Source organism: Drosophila albomicans, chromosome 2L (genome assembly GCF_009650485.2).
Source record: "Drosophila albomicans strain 15112-1751.03 chromosome 2L, ASM965048v2, whole genome shotgun sequence".
Taxonomy (NCBI): Eukaryota; Metazoa; Arthropoda; class Insecta; order Diptera; family Drosophilidae; genus Drosophila; species Drosophila albomicans.
The window spans coordinates 22,495,239-22,512,643 of NC_047628.2; the positions used below are offsets into that span (position 1 = coordinate 22,495,239).

Genomic DNA, 17,405 nt, shown 5'->3' on the forward strand with positions numbered 1-17,405 from the left:
ATTTAATTTCAAATACACATTTACTTACAACACAATATTAACAGTCAACTGTTATGCTAACAGTCATTTGGGCGCGCAGTTAACAGCGGTGCAAGCAACAGGTAACAACGCAAAAGCTGTAAAAGCTAAGCAGAGTTCTGTTGTCATTTCGGCCAAGGTAAACTCGCGCCTGGCGGCGCACTCAGACAACAACAACAACAACAAAGTGTAACTGTCATTTCGCTCTGTGTTCAGTTGAGAGCAAATTTTTGAATATGTGTAGTGGAGATTCGCTCGCATAAAGCTGCTCTCCACGTGTGTGTGTGAGTGTGTTTTGAATGGCGCGCTGACTGTTTTGACTGCAGAACTTTAGTTGGCAGCAGAGCGAGAGAGCAGATGACAAGAGAGAGAGCGTCGCGACATACTGCAGAGCTTGCTTCTCTGGGCAACTCAGTGCGCTCAGAAGGTGTTCAACGACGCGGCCGAACAGACGTGTGTGCGCATAAAGCCAAAACATTTTGATCTCAACGGTGCTTTTTTTTGCTGTTCGCTCTTCTTCTTCCACGCTCTCCGTTGTGTGTGTGTGTGTGTAAGTGTGATCGCTATTGACCGCGCCTCAAAAAGCCCCAAATGAAAAGCGTTGTTTGAATCGCAAAAAATGCGTAAATAATGCCAACAATGTTAACAGAAAGTGCAACAAGTGCGGCAAGTGTTGAAAATTGTGAATAAAGTGCAAAAAAAGGGGTTGGAAAGCAGAAGAGAAAAAATATGCTGCGCCAACGATGAAAACTTTAAAAGTGAGGTTGTGTTAGTGTGTGTGTGTGTGTGAGTGCTGGCCAACACAAGACGAAGTATTACCAAACACACCAATACCAATGCCAATGGCAATAGTGTTACCAATACCAATACCACAACTCTCTGGCCACACAAAGAAACAAGCGGAGAGACGTTGAAGCTGCGACTGTGGCTTGGAAAAACATAAATTCTCTTGTGTTTGGTGCTTTAATTAGAACATTATGGAACTTTACGAGTGAAGTTGTTAGTTGAAGAAGTTGTAGAAAAACCGTTAAAAGCAGGCTCATTAGTGCGAATTGTATATTTGTAGCGTAGATAGAGCAGCAGCGCGTAAAGATGCAAGTGGCTTTTGGCCAAATCCGTTCCCAATTGGAATTCTCTTTTCGTTGCACGCTTTCATGCTCGTCTAATTGCCACACAGCAACAGCAGCAGCAATAGCAACAACTATAACTATAACTTGTGGCCAATAAACTTGCCAACTGCATGCGTGCAGCGAGCCGCAACAGCGGCAGCGCAGTCAGCGTCAACTGCGACTGCGACTGCGTCTGCAATTGTTCCCCTCCCACTTCCACATTTACTTCCGTTCACTTAGCATAGCATTACATTACTCACTTCCACTGTTTGAACTGATGACGCGTTGCCAACCATTTTGTTGTAGTTCTCGCTGTTGTTGTTGTTGCTGATGGGAAGGCGAAAGGAAGTGAAGACATTATCAATCAGGCATGTCAAGCCAAAGACAAGTGCACTTTGAGGGCTTACAACGATAAAGGTGTAAAGGAAATATGCGATAAGCAATTGCTAAGCGACAACAACAGAGAGCGAGAGTGAGAAAGAAAGAGAGAGGGCACAAGCGAAAGCGTGGGAGTGAGCGAGAGCGAGTGCTAATAGTTACCTGTATTAGATTAGAGTGAAACACGTTGTGATTAGTCACTGAAAGTGGAATGCAAATCGCGTGCTCATCCAACGAGTTGAAATCGAGACAAAAGACGCCGGTTAGATGAGTTCTACGATGACTAATACTATTACAAATACACACATAGGTCACTTAAGGCTAATGACTAATTTATTATAAGCTCTACAAGGCATCAAGTGATAAAAAAAAAGATTGTCCGTCAAAATATATAACTGAAAATTGAATTAAAACGTTCTTTGTAAAGTGATAAATGATACAAAGATGTTCATGATCTACATCCTAGCAGAAAAATATAACAAATTAATGCTTTCAAAGCGAGTGAAGAAAGAAAGTCAAGTTAGTGAAAGGCACGTAGAATGGTTATGAGAACAACAAGAAAGCAATTCAATAAATATGCTTAAAAAACTAAAGCTCTATTAGTTTATTTCCAGGTTGTTGAACCCGTCTAAGCAAAATGTTTCATGGCCAAATTTGAAGAAATTTAGACTGTCTGTGAAACCTATATTTTACACAGTTATTTACTGTGCTACTCGTAACCTTAATTATCTTATCAAGTTAAGGAAATGCCATCAACATCTAATACTCGACTATTATCTTACCAACTTGATTGGCGACTATCAGAAATTATCGCATTTTCTTTAAAAATAAATAAATTTAGTTGCGAACAGTTGCGTTACATAGCTTATCAGATAGTTTACTGTATGAAACATTCATCGAATAGAGTCTTATTAGCCAGTTATCAAAGCTGGTTGCATTTCTGGGCAAAAGCAAAAGCAAAAGCTAAATGCCAAACAAAGTTAATAAACCCATAAAAGGCCCACAATCAACTTTTGAATGCACTTTAGTATGCAACAGAGACAACAGTCACAGCAACAATAACCGCTGTCGTTGCAACTTCGATAGCTTCCAGCTGAGTCACAGATGCATCGATATAAAGAAAAACGCACAAGGCCCCAAGACGAGTCAATGTGCACTGAGAGAAAGTTTAGATAGTTTCATAGTTGACATTACATATTTTAAAAGAAAAAAGTGTAAGGAAACCATTTTAAAACAAATTAAATAATTCAAAAATCAGCAAATTTTATTTTTTCTAAATTTTAAATTATAAATTAATAATTCTCTTATATTCTTAAATTAATTTTGAATTAAGGATAATTCAAATTTTGTTTATTTTATACATACGAGTATTCCAATATTAAATTTTCCAAGTTCAATTTTAAACTTTTAAATTTGTCTTTGTTACAAATTTCTAAAGTCCTAAAATTCTCACAAAAATTATTCATTTTTGATTTAATTTTATATTTAAAATTCTTTCCATCACAACACTGTCCAAAATTTGTGTGATTTATGATCATTGATATAAGGTTTTTCTCTCAGTCCATTTGCCGCACCCGCAGCTTAAGAACCGACAAGAATAGCACCGTGAAAAGCTGCTTTGCATACGCCATAAATAAAACCCCGACTTTGGCTCCAAGCCAAGAAAAAACTCTGAGGCCCGTCTTGGAAATGCTTTCTTTCTATCTTCTTCTTTCCGTTTACACACTCTACGCACACGTAACCCACAGCAAAAACAACAAAAATACCTTTAGCGGTGCGTGCGACGCTATCAGAGACGCTATCTCGCTCACGCACGCCACGCTCTCTCTTAGGCTTGCTCTCTCGCGCTCACGCTATGAATGAAATGCCTACACATTTACAGTTACGTGGAGACAACTACAACTACAACTACAACAACAACGATAGCGACAGCGACAGCTCCCCAACTGCTTAACATGTTGTATCAAGCATTTCCCTACACACTCGTTGTTGTTGCTGCTGTTGTTGCTCCACAGCAATCGTCATAATACATAATGCAAGCAACCCGCTCAGTCACTGCTAACGGTTCTTTGCGTACGGACGTGTTTTTTCGTGTATGTTTAAATTATTTTTCGTCTTTCGTTATTTTTTTGGGGGGGAAACACGACCCAGTGTAAAGTTGTGTTGGTGTATGCATGCATGAGAGTGTATTGGTATTTGTGTGTTTTGGTTTTGAAACGTTGTCAAGTTCTTTGTCTACATGAGGGGGTGTGAGTGTGTGTGTGTTGTGTGTTGGCTTTTAGGGCCAGTTTGTGGCGGCTTATCAGAGATTGGTAACAATGCTAGAAACTTGTGGCTTTGCAACAATTCGAAATCAGTATAAACTACGAGTATTGTGAAGTGTGTGAGAAAAACAGAAGTGTTAATTGTATAGTTGAAAACAAAGTGGAAATCTGTGAAAACGCTGTGAAAAAGAAGTGAAAAGCACATAAAAACAAAAGCAGCAATATGCTAGAGTAAAACAAAAATGTGAATATTATTTGATCACAAGAAGTTTATAAAATTTACAAAAAATACGAAATAAAGAATAATATTGAAGTGTTCCAATTTTAACCACAATAATATAATGATATACAAAAGTGATGTTTAAAACATAAATTTAAATTACAAAGCGAAAATGAATTAAAAACTAAACTTGAAATAAAATAATCCATTGAAAATATAAAACCATTATTAAATATCAATTAAAACGACACAACCTAATTAAACTATTACAATTTCATATTTAAATTTCGTTTTTTCATAAATAATCCTTTAAAATAATCTATTATTTTTCTTGTGTCTTAAAACAGCCTTAACTGCCATAAGAGTGTGAAAAGCAATGCATAATATTTATAAATAGAATCGAAAATCTAGATTGATTAATTCGTCGATAAAAAGTGAATGAAAACAATGCACAAATGACGCTGCAACGACATAAAACGAACTTTCTTCCACAAAGACAAAGTAAACAAAATAATATTAGCTACGATGAGAACAGCAACAAGAACCACAACAATAACCACAACAACAACAATTGCCCACCCCGAACCCCCAAATGGGCCAACAAATGCACAATACTCCTCCTCATCCTTCTGTTGTCGTCGTCCTGCCAACTAGGTCGATCACAACAACAACAACAACGCCGCGACACGGAATTGGAGACCATCGAAGTACAGCAGGATAATGAGAATGAGAACGACAACGATATCGAATTCGCCAGTCTAGATGGCGCCACACAATTGCTGCCAGCAACGCGTCACAACAACGACGCCACTGCGGCGCCACCGTCGACGCCATCCTTGCTGCTGACATCATCGGCCAACTCGTACACCGAACTTCAGGGTGGCGAGATACTCAGCGAGCGAACTCTGCGCCTTAGCGAGAGTCCGTACCTGGCACGCGATGACCTGGAGGTGCTTCGTGGCGCCCGTCTGACCATCGAGCCGGGCGTGACTGTTGAGTTTGCGCCCACCAAGGGCCTCAAGGTGCGCGGCGTGCTACAAGCTGTGGTAAGTGCAACAATCTTCAAATTAAATTTGCCTATACACCCTGCAGTTAATGTAGAGAAATGGTGGGGTGTTTACAACTAGGACTTAATAGAAAAGTTGGTGCGCGAAAAATTACTTCATCAGCTTGCACAAGATGTTGAAATAAACAGCGAGATAAACACAGTCTGTGTATATTTTTAGTGTCTTATTTTTCAATTGTGAAATCAATGTAACCTTTGTGATAAATTTATGATAAGAAATTTATCGTAAAGACTTATAACGCCTTGACCTTATGATGAAGCTTATCTGTGGATAAAAGTTGTTTACAATGCTCGATTCATTCCTTGAATTGAATACAAGTGTATCTTTTGTTATATGGAATATATATTTTGCGCATGTCTACGTATGAGTGATATTTGAAACTATGCTGTAAAATTGCACCTACATTTTTGTATCTTATTTCCCATATTTAACAAATGTCTCTGAATCGTTTATTTCAATGTTTCCCAAAAACTCAATAAAGTACCAAATTTCTTAAATTATCTGTAATCTTTCACGATATTTCCCTGAAATAAACTTTGATTTACTCTGAGCAAACTCAGGGGTATTTGTTTTGTGCATAATGTTGCAAATAACGCATTTCAAGCCATTGAATATTGCGAATGATTAAGCGCTGGCGGGGCACCTGTTGCTATCAGTTAACAGGTGAGTAACGGTAATGATAGATAAGCTCCAAAGTTTCGTAGCACCCCGTTGAATACACTTGTTGTTTTATTTATTCAGTTGACTTTTGAACTGATAAGATTGCGATTTTCAATTGTTGCCTATACTACGCTCATGCTCTCTCTCCACCTCTCTCTTATCTTTCGCTCTGACTGTGATAAGAACTCTTGAGTGAGTTTTCTCTCCGATTTATGAGTAGTGGTAGGTTAGGGCGTCAGCGCATGCGCTGGGTCGGTCATCCATTAATTGGGTCAGACCAAGTTCACTTCCTGAGCTCAATGAATCGTTGCACGATTCCAATGGCAATAATAACAATTACTCTACACAACATAACAACTACCGACGACGACTTCAAAGAGTTTTTACTGCATTTACTTTGCATGTCCGCTTCGCGCTTTACATTCCTCTCCTCGTTTCCCGCGGCGTTTCCCCTCGTTTTGGTTACTTAATCAGCGGTCAGAGGGTCATTAGGGGTTAATTATATTTAAGTGAACGACGTCGCATAATTGATGTTTCTACTGGGCAACTTAACTCGCCTTTAGGTCGACTTCAGGTCTACTTTGAGACGCAAGTTAAGCTGTCAAAAATGCCAGACTAATTTTTTGTCTATATGCAAATTCTATATGTGAATCATCCAAAATATACTTACTACGATATATACGAGTATAGTGTACTACTTGCTGACCTGTTAAAGTTCGGGTCTTCTCCGGTTTTAATTAAATAAAATTGTTTGCGCTTTTTGTCGCAATTGTCTGTGGGCGTTGCTCAACAGCATCATCGTGATCATGATCATCCCAATCGTACGCATAGGTGTTAATTAAGTCTACAAATTGAGGCAAGATCATCATCATCATCAACTGCTGATGATTCTCATTGGAAAACGAAGGCCAACTGGCGTGAAAATAATAATCATAATTGGAAAAAGTAATAATAATAGCTTAGAAGAGTGGAAAAAAAGTAGAAATTAAATTTTAAGCCGCGACTTGTCATGAACACGTTGCGTGTGAGAGAGGTGAAAAACCTGGGGTGAAACCGAAAGATAATTACACAAATATTCACAACTGAAAATTGGATAGAAAATGGCACACAAAGCAAAATGTGCAATGCAATAAATACACATAGTAAGCGAGTAAAAGAGTCTTGTGTGTGGAAAAGAGTCATTCACATTGCAGATTAGAAAGAGAAATTCTAATTTAATTTATGAGAATACTTTCTGCCTTTCTAGAGTCTAGACGAGCTAAAATTATATGGAAATCATATTTGCATTTTCTATAACTTATGAGTTACGTTAGCAAGCTAGCATAGGTGGTGAATGAATAGTGTATCAATAAAGAGTTTTATCTTGGGTAGATCTGAATTATTTCCATCTTATTGATGTTTCTGTCATAGAGTAGAATTTTAGCTATATTGCTTTGAAATCAAGAGGTTATTTCTAATTGAGAATATTTAATTCTTAATCATTAATTCACAAAATTCACTCTTTCAGGGCACACCCACAGCGCGCATCGTGCTGAGATCTCAAAGTAATGCTGCCAATGTTAAAATGGAGCTGCCCGATGAGCAGGAGAAGGGCATACGTTTAGTGGATGGACCGACGCCAGTGGAGGGCAGACTGCAGCTTTATCACAAAGGTGCCTGGCGTTCTGTGTGCTCCAATTCAAGAAAGTAAGTAGCAGATTACCTCTACCATCAACTTTAAGCTAACAATTGATAATCCTCTTTCAGTTGGACCATGGCAGACTATGCGGTGGCCTGCAAACAGATGGGCTATCGAGGAGGACGCTTCTGGAATTGGGTAGAACGCACGCCTGGCTATTATCCTCGACTGCTCTACGAGCAGCCAAAGTGTCGGGGCAGTGAGAACAGTTTAATGGACTGCAGCTGGAGTTCGAGACAAATGGGCGCTGGCTCCTGTGATTATCACAATGATCTGGGCATCCAGTGTCTGCCAGTGCACTCGAAAGCTCTGGGACATTGGCGTGGCATCTACTTTGACAATGCGCCATCCACAAAGTCATTGGGCAGGGATAACACCGTCTATGCGGCGCAGTCCGAATCGCGGCTCAAGTATGTGGATATCATTAGGGCTGGCAATGGCGCGGGTTTCAGTGCCAAGTCAGCGCTGGAGGTGCAGGGATTGCCACCGCAAATGGAACATGTCGTCATCAGTCATTCGGCATACACGGGCTTCAATAGCACACGACCCTGGGCAGGCTTCCAGCTGCAGAATGTCACCGTGCGCAAGAGCAACGGCATTGGCATCTTCGTGAACTCCAGCCAAGGATTGGTGCAACTCGAGGGCTGCTCTGTGGTGGACAATGCTGCCGATGGCATCAAGTATGTTGGCCACGATCTGCGTGGCACCGAGCGCACTGATCGCGCCAGCATCTACGACTTTTGTACACTGCCCACGACGTCCGGTCAAACGTATCCCATCTCGTTGTCCTTCACCCAGAAGTATTACGCAGGCTCCAGCAAGGAGTGCAGCAAATATTTCTTTACACGACCTGGCTACCTGCTCACCCTACACTTTGAGTACTTTATGATGCAGCAGAATGACACGGGCACAGTGGAGATCTTCGATGGCGCCTCTTCCAACGATCGCCTGCTCTTCCAGTGGCAGGCGAGAAACTTCACCCGACCGCAGAGTGTGACAAGCACACGAGAGAAAATGTTTGTGCGCATACGAGCAGACGCTCGAAGAGAAATGAATGGATACTTCCGCATAACCTCTGGGGATGCTGTGGCCTATGATCTTCGTGTGGCGCAGTCCACGGTGGAGGACAATGGTGGACGTGGCGTCGCCATTGACAATATTCGCTCCAAGCTGCATGTGCACGCCAGTTCGGTGTCCGGCAATGGACATGTTGCTGGTGTGCATGTGACCAGCGGTGCAGGTGATGTGAACATCACCAGCAGCAACATTAGCTTCAACAATGGCGCAGGAGTTAATATTACCTACTATGGAGGTAATAGAAATATCTCCCGCTCCGCCTTGAACTCGAATCGTGGTTATGGAATGGCGACTTGGTTAAATCATACTACTGATGTGGATCGAGTGGAGTATATACCTTTCAATCAGACCAGTGTGGTGGAGTATTCGCAGATTGGCGGTAATCTGGAGATGGGTGTGTTCCATGGCAACTACTGTCGCCCCATTTGGGTCAACATCACAGGAAATACCTTTAACGGCAGTCAACAGAACGACATCTTCGTCGAGTCGTGTTACCAGGCAACGGAGAATGGCAGGGCAAACATGCAACTGCAGCTGGGCCACAATTTGTTCAAATACAGTCAAGCGAATTCCATATATCTAAGTCCTGCGCTCAATCTACAGGGTCGCATCGAGTACAACATGTTCAAATTTGGCGCTTATGGCTGCATCTATGTGAACAACGATTACATCTTCCAGGAATTTAACTATCTGCCGGTCAAGTTGCTTATTCAGAGCAATTACTTTATGCGCAACAGTGGACTGCATGTGGTTTCCCTTGCTCTCTCGCCTTACAGTCGTGCGGAGGTTCAATACATTTTATTCACACGGAATTTTGTGCGTAGCAATAACATCACCGAAGCTTTTGGACCGCTAATTGCGGGCAGCGAGGGAAACGATGGCGCGGGGCGATTAAATCCTCGATCACGGGTTGCTGCCCCGGTTGTCGTGGGCTCCAGCAATGTGGACATCTTTAGGAATATTCTGCACAATCTTGACTCGGCGTATGAGATTGGTTCGCAGTTAACGGATCAGAGTCAGATCATCAATGCCACCTGCAATTGGTTGGGTCATACAGATGAGAATCGCATCTACGCCCGTCTCTTTCATCGTAATGATCGCTACAATCTAGCCAAAATACAATACATTCCTTACTTGCTGCACAGTTCCAATCCGGGCTCTACGGCCATGATCACAGTCTCTACGGTGGTGCCGCGTTTCTTCCACGAGGGATCCGATGTCATTGGTGGCGAGGTCGATGGCCAGGACACGGTGCCAGCGGGCACTTATACTGTAACCAAGGATATTAATATTAGACCTGGTGGCAAGCTCATCTTACAGCCTGGCACAACGCTGCGCTTTGAACCGAGTGTCGGCATGATGGTGGCAGGAAAATTGGAAGCTAGAGGACGACGTCCTGACGATATTCTCTTCACGCTGAAGCGGGAGACGATCATTGGAAATGACACCGAAGGTATTGACCTGGATAGCGAAACGGAGGCAATTGACATGGAAACCGAAGTCCTGCCCGTGGATACCGTGCCCAGGGTGCCGGTGCGACTTTTGGGCGGCGCAGGAGCTCACGAGGGTCGGCTACAGGTCTATGTGAAGGGACGCTGGGGCACCGTCTGCGACTACGGCTGGAATGTTCTCAATGCCGCCTTGGTTTGTCATCAGCTGGGCTATTCCCTGAATCCTCAGGACTGGCGTTTGCTGCGCTCTCAGCTACCCAATGCTGGCACCTCGGAGGACGTGCTATTGGCCAATGTGCGTTGCACTCCCCACGATCGAGATGTGACCAAGTGTCGTGCCGAGTACGAGTTCGAGAACAGCTGCAGTCATGAAAGCGATGTGGGTCTACGTTGCTACGAAGGCGCATGGGCGGGAGTGAGATTTAGCATGTTGGCGGAACGCGCAGATCTACAATATGTGACCGTAGAAAAGGCAGGACTATTTGACTACACAACAAACTCCTTTAAGCCCGCACTGCAAATGGATCATGCACGTCACAATCTGGAGAATGTGCGTGTGGTAAACAATCTACAGGATGGCTTGGGAATTATCTATGCGGATATATATGCGGGTAAATCGGTGAACAACATAAAGAACTCGGAATTCTCGGGAAATCGTGGCAGCGGTATTAGCATGAAACAGCTCGATTTTCGAATTTCCGGTTCAATTATCAAGGAGAATAAAGGCAGTGGCATCTCGCATGACGCAGTTATAGCATCGCTGGATCAAAAGGAAATTGGCGGATGGTTCAATATGGCTAGGGATTTTAACTCTTACGATACAGACTATGATCCCTATGTGCTGCCCCACGAATTGGCAAACATTGATCTTGGCACTTTTGAGCATAAATACATACGTACCGAAGAATTGTTGGGGCAATCCATCAGTCGCAAGATTGTGGTGCAGTGTCCTGCTGGTTATGTGATTGGCATACAGCTACTAAATCCCATACATAACCTCTCCACGGAGAGCATTAGCATCCTCAATGCACGCACCGAGAACATACGCAGCGATCTGTGGCAGGTCAAAAGGGATCTTACAGTGTTCCCTGCAACGAGCAGCAGCTATGGCATCATCATCTACTACGAGAGTGGTCTACATGCGTTAGGAGGAGCTGTGCTTATGTTGAGCACAGTCACAGCGCCAGTTCAGAACATTAGAAATCGGATTGTGAGTGGACCGGTACCCACTTTGACCATACGCTCAACGAAGATACAAAAGAATCTGCGAGGAATCACAGGTTATTACTACAATCGCTATATTGGCGACAATGGGGAGTACTATCTGCGCAAGGCCAACGAGTCCATCAAGCTTATCAACTCGGAACTTAGCTACAATGAACGAGAGGCAATATTGATCAAATCACCTTTTTGGGATGTCATCTCCAGCAACATATCCGAGGTCACGCTGCACATCAACAGTTCGCTGATCACACAGAATGGACATGGCATAAGACAAATGTCTAAGGATCTGCGCTCCTCAAACAATCTCTTCCATTACGTGATCCAAGACACCACCGTGGAGCAGAACACACATGGTGGCTTCCAGGTGGCATTGCCTTATGTCTGGCAATACAACGAGAACTTTACGCACTCGATTTACTTTGGCAACAGTACTTGGCAGCGCAACCGCGATTTTCACATCGGCGTCTTTGGCCACTATGCGGTCTTTAACATCACATCAAATGTGTTCCGCGAGAACAATTGTCCGGGTGCGCTGATCGCACTCGACGGCATGGAGAAGCGTCTGCGCTTTGACAACAATCGCTTCGAAGGCAACAGCGCAAAATTTGTGCTGTTGTTCAAGGCGGACAGTCTGAGTGAGATCATTGGCCAAGTGCCTGCGAGCATTGAGTACAATTCCTTCAAGGGCAACAACATTGTGAGCATGATGGCCGACTATAGGCACTATATGCGAGCAGCGCGACGCATTCGCAAACAACATCAGCTGCCTAGTGCAGTCATTCGTCTGGATGGTGTGCAAACCGTGCGTTTGTATCGCAATCTCATAGCGGATAATGAGATGGATTATAATCTGGTTGCGGGCGTAAGATCAGCGCGTTTAAACAATTATTTCCAAGCGAAGGAGAATTGGTGGGGCTCAAAGGATGTGGCGTATATTGAGTCAAAGATCTTTGACTTTGACAATTGGAACGATCATGCGGATGTTATCTATCAGCCCTTCCTCATCGAAGACAGCTACGATGCAAGCGTTTCGGTAGTAACCCCACCCAACGAGGACATTTCCCTATCGAGCTATCGTGGCGGTCGTGTCTATCGCGATCTCACGCTTCCGAAGCAGGCAACACCTTACTACATAGCCTCGGATATCACAGTGATGCCTGGCACAACGCTGACTATACAACATGGCGTTACTCTCGAATTTGAGCCTAATGTGGGCATCTTGGTGCTGGGCACACTAATGGCCATAGGCTACAAGGAGTCACCAATTGTGATGCGACCCTTTAGGAATGCGAGCAGGGAATCGTTGATTGCAGCGCCGCCTCGCAAGCGTCGTGCTTTGGAGGACATGAGTGCGGCATTAACGGACTTCGACTCCATCAGACTCTGCACAAGTGCGAGCAACTGTACCGGAGAGGCGGATGGCGTGTATGGACTGAATGAGGGCTTCCTGGAGTACTTCAATCACACGACACTGCAGTGGGTGCCCATTTGCGATGGTCGGTTCACCGAACGCAATGCCCAGGTCGTTTGCCGTGAGTTGGGCTTTGATCCGCTCAATGTCTACTACGGTCACGATAGGCGCATTGAGTTCCACACGAACTCCTTGACACGCATCTGGTCGTGGGTGCAACCGCTCGAGTGTCGTGGCGATGAGGAACGCATGGAGGATTGTGCCGAGCGTTTGAATGGTCAGCTCTATGGGCATCGTCACGAATGCCGTTGGGACGATGTCTATGTGTTTGTCAGCTGCAATAGCATTGCCGACGACGAGGTTTATTGGGGTGGCATTCGCTTTTCCAACTCCAAGTTCGAGGAGCTGCAATACGAACATCGTTTGCACAATTCGCGCTCGCATGGTAATCAGCCACAGCGCGAAAGTCAGCTGGAGTTTGTGCAGATCGAAAATGCAGGCATCCTTCATAATCACAAGGCAGCTGCCATTCAGGCCATACACAAGAATCCCTCCATCAGTTCGGTTACCATCAAGAACTCGGCCAATCACGGCATCAATCTAATTGCGCCAAGTGGTAAATTGAACCTCAATCATTTGAACATCAATAAAACCCTGGGCACGGGCATCAGCATTGTGTCGCTGAGCGGCGAGGGACGCGACAGTGATGAGTCCAGCTTTACACCGCTCAAAAAACTTGATTTGCCCTACAAACTGTTCTCGCTGATCGACATCTGTGATCCACAGAAGGTGCTGAGCATCGAGGAACGTATGCTAGTCTACTATAAATACGACAACAATCCCGTCAATTGTGTGAAGATCTTTACCTCCGCGTTCCGTGCCAAGCCCATTGGTTTCCGTCTGCTGCAGTCGAATCTTTTTAATCACTCCAAGCTTTATGGACGCACCGATTTCATCAAGCTCTACGACGGCGATATCTACAATGTGACAGCCACGTATCTGGGCAAAGTCGAGTCTGATACGGACAATCAACGTTCCTTTTTCAAGACCAAGGGTCCAACGTTGAGCCTGCAACTTGTTGCAAGTGGCGCCCCAGAGACACACGGCTTCATTGCAGAGATTGTCACCGTGCCCATTTCGACGCTGGGACAATGTGAGTATAGTAAAGTCTATATTAAGTATATAAACAATTTTATTAAACCTATTTATGTTATCTTGACTCTCATTTATAGATCGCGATGCTCTGCACAATATCACAGATACTCACATCGCGGGAGCAGTGAAGGGCGCTGTTAGCTATGCTTCTGCGGGAGAGGTGACTCCAACTTTGACCCTCATCGGGAACCGCATAGAACGCAACTGTAAACAGCTCTACGGCAATTTCTCCACCTGCGCCTCAGCCCTCAACTTGGATGTGCAGAACATGAATTCATTGTACTTTATGGTATGTTTCCAAAACGAAGTCTACCTCAATATTCTAACCTACTTTTACTTATTCCTAGAACAATCTACTGCTGGAGAACCAAGGTGGATTACGTATACGCGCTGATTCGCGTGGATCGGCGACTTCGCTGCGTGGATTCGTGCATCACAATCTTTTCATGCGCAATCGCAATCGTCCAGCGCTATTTGTGGAGGGTCGTCAGTCATCGCCGTACCAGGAAGTAGAGCTCTATCGCAACTACTTTGCACAGAATAATGCTGGCTATGCTGAGGTCATTCGCCTATGCCAGGTGGTGTCCAACTTTAGTTACAACTATGTGCACAGCAACATTGGAGGTCGCATCATGGAGGTGTCTGGTTTCGAGAAGGTTCGCCTGCAGATCTACCAGACCACAGCGCACAATGGATTCTACCGGTAAGTTACGAATTGGATATTAATTTCGAATTATTATTCAACCCTTTCATATGCAGCAATGTGGCCACCAACTGGATGTCCCGGGCAACGATTGTTGCAGGCACTGCGGGTCAACAATATGTCGATAACATATTCGAGAACTACGAAAACGATTACGAACTACTAACTGTCAATAATTCCATGTAAGTAGTGGCTTAATTCAATTAGAAAGACTGATCTTTGTTTCCCTGAGTTTTGCTCTATTAATGTAAAACTCTTTTCACTATGATTTTTCCTCTTGTTCTCTCCCTCTCTACCCACACTTTGTTCTTGCTCTCTTCTTCGACACGTAGTATGAGTTTTGACTATGAAAACAGGTAAGCTACTGGACTTTAATATAACTAAACAATGTTTTAAATAACGCTTCTATTTTTTTATTCAACTCAGGACCTTTGAGACTTGGAGCTCCAAGATTGATGCACGTCACAATTACTGGAGCTACAATAATACTATTTCAGTGCAATCCCGCATTAGGGACAAATATGGTAGGAACAACTTCCAAATTACATTCTAGACATTAAATTAAAATGTAACCCTTTTGTTACTTTTCAGACGATCCCATGCTTCTCGAGGTGCTCGCTGTGCCCTTCCAGATGAACAACGAGACCATTTTGGATGGCAAATGTCCCCCGGGTTGGGCTCTGGTGCAGGACACCTGTTTCACCTACGTGGGTGCGCCGATGACCTTCCATGAGGCGCGTGATTTCTGCCGCTCGGAGAACTCAACAATGCCCTTCATACGCACTGATAGCACTACACTGTGGAAGTATCTTCAGAGTCAGATGCGGCATCTGAAGTATCCGGAGAAGGTCTGGATACAGGATTACAACCACATTGAACGCTGCACAAGCTTCGTGTTTGGCGAGATCGAGGTGGAGGATTGCGCCAGGGAGCGTGGCTTTATCTGCGAAATGGATCCAAGAGTAAGTCGAAATAACATTGTATATATTTTATTACGTTACTAATAAATGTTCTCTCTTTCTCTCTCTCTCTAACAGGTCATCATTGATCCGCTGTCGTGGCGTGCAGACATTTTTGCCATCAGTATTATCTCCGCCTTTGTGCTCGCTATCATCTTGCTAATTCTGGTGGCCTTCTGCTGGTTTGCCAAGTCCAAGCATCGTCATGTGCAGCGACTGCAGCGACGCAATAGCATTCGCCAGAGTCTGCGCAGCTTGAATAGCATCGATCCCCAAGGATCGCTGCGCCGTCGTCCCAATTATGTATGATTTGACTTTTGTTTTTCACCCATTTTGAGTTACCTTTAGTTGAATTTGTTTTCCTTTTCCCATTTCTTTTTGGTTTACCATTTCGGTTACATTAGAACATGTCCAGCAACGGCACGCTATCCAAGAGCCAAGACTACAAACAGATGGTGGCCAACGGCTCCATTGATTCCATGGACAAGAGTGTGCTTACTTCGGAGGCGGGCAGCTACGAGGGCTATGAACAGAAGCCGCATTACAACGAGTACGTCAATCAGAATGCGCTACGCCCAGCTGGCCAGGAACAACACCATCATCAGCAGCAGCCACACAAGGTGGCCACCATCTCCAAGGGCAGTGCTCATCGAGCTCGCGCGGCTGCAGCTGCCGCTGCCTTGGAACCCGATGCCTTTGAGCTGAGCTATCGCAACGAGGGCTTCAGGGATAACTCAACGTATGGCGGCAACACACGTGCCAACTCCATTAGCACCAGCGTGGCTGAAGACACGCCCATCATACATCACACAGACGCCGACGCCGAGGAGATTGGCTCGGATTACTATGGAAATGCCAGCACTTTGCCACTGCGCACAGATGCCGGTGGAAGCAGCAGTGCTGTTGGAGGCGCCACAGGCGGTGGACGACGTGGCCAGCCGGGGTTGGCTTTCCTCAGCGAGCTGAAACAGAATCTGCCCGAATATCAGCGCAGCTCTCATAGCAGTTTCATGCCACAGCGCAGCAGCGGCGAATCGTTGCCCTTTGACCAGAAGCTCGATCAATTCAACTTCTCCACGGAGTCATCGCTCTATCGTCCAGCGCCCGCAGTGCCGCCGCAAGCGACGCCGGCGGATATGCGTCGGCCGGACTCGTATTACACGGCCGTGAGAAGCAGTAAGGCGCCCACATCACATTATCGCGCACCCAGACCGCTGGCTCAGCCGCCGGCAGCGCCCACCGCGCATACGTCACGCCCAAAGACTGTTTATCAAACGGCCTCCTCGCAGGAGGCTTCGCCTACAACGCCAACGCTGCCAGCATCATCGCCTCTGGCCACTGCCAATCCGTATCATCGCTCCAAGTCGGAGGCACTGCTGGAGACGGATTTTGATAGCGAGGCCGGCGACGGCGGCTTGGTGCCACTGCATGCCAATGGACGCAGTCACAGCCAGCCGCTAGAGACGGCCATGTAAACCCTTCATTCGCTACGTAGATTTTAGTTAATGCATTAAGATGAGAGATTATGAGAGACGAACACACCCCACGTTGTTTTATGTAGTAGAAAACTTAAAGCATTCCATCCATTAGTTGTAAACATTTAACATTAACCATCAACACATGCGAACGCAAAACAAACGAATTAGTATTAAATACATAATTGTTGTATATAATTGATTTAACATAAACAATAAATAAGTCAATGCCAATATTCAAATACTGCGCGTATTCAACAGTGTTGGAAAACAATCAGCTTTTGGCAGGGCTACCATTTTATTTTTAAGCGTGTGGCAACATTACAATACTATAAGATAGTATGCCTGATTAGCATTTTTTAAATAACGTTGGAAACACGCTTTATGCAGAGTAAAATTAATAATAAAATTAATGAATTAATTTAATTTTTTTGGCATCTGTTATCGATAAGCCCAATGCAACTCTGCCAGTAGAGTGAGCCAGAATATACTTTTAGTATTTTTCGTGGGACTTCTGTATTTCAGCTTTTGGTCACACATGAACCGGTAAATATTT

General features: G+C 44.5%; 1 protein-coding gene across 2 annotated transcripts; it reads left to right on the forward strand.

The window, feature by feature from the left end:
* Window positions 1–453: 453 nt before the first annotated feature.
* On the forward strand, window positions 454–17,091 carry LOC117566231 (protein bark beetle). 2 transcript variants are annotated; one of them, XM_034245777.2, is made up of 12 exons: window positions 454–568; window positions 4,337–5,035; window positions 7,224–7,402; window positions 7,463–13,710; window positions 13,790–14,001; window positions 14,060–14,415; window positions 14,472–14,597; window positions 14,748–14,771; window positions 14,842–14,939; window positions 15,007–15,377; window positions 15,453–15,677; window positions 15,779–17,091. In XM_034245777.2, exons 2-12 carry the CDS (start codon window positions 4,445–4,447, stop codon window positions 16,847–16,849), a joined length of 9,501 nt encoding a protein of 3,166 aa, XP_034101668.2. In that variant the 5' UTR covers window positions 454–568; window positions 4,337–4,444; the 3' UTR covers window positions 16,850–17,091. The 2 variants fall into 2 exon arrangements, with proteins under 2 accessions (XP_034101668.2, XP_051859195.1); XM_052003235.1 differs by lacking the exon at window positions 14,748–14,771 and having other exon boundaries at window positions 460–568.
* Window positions 17,092–17,405: the final 314 nt, after the last annotated feature.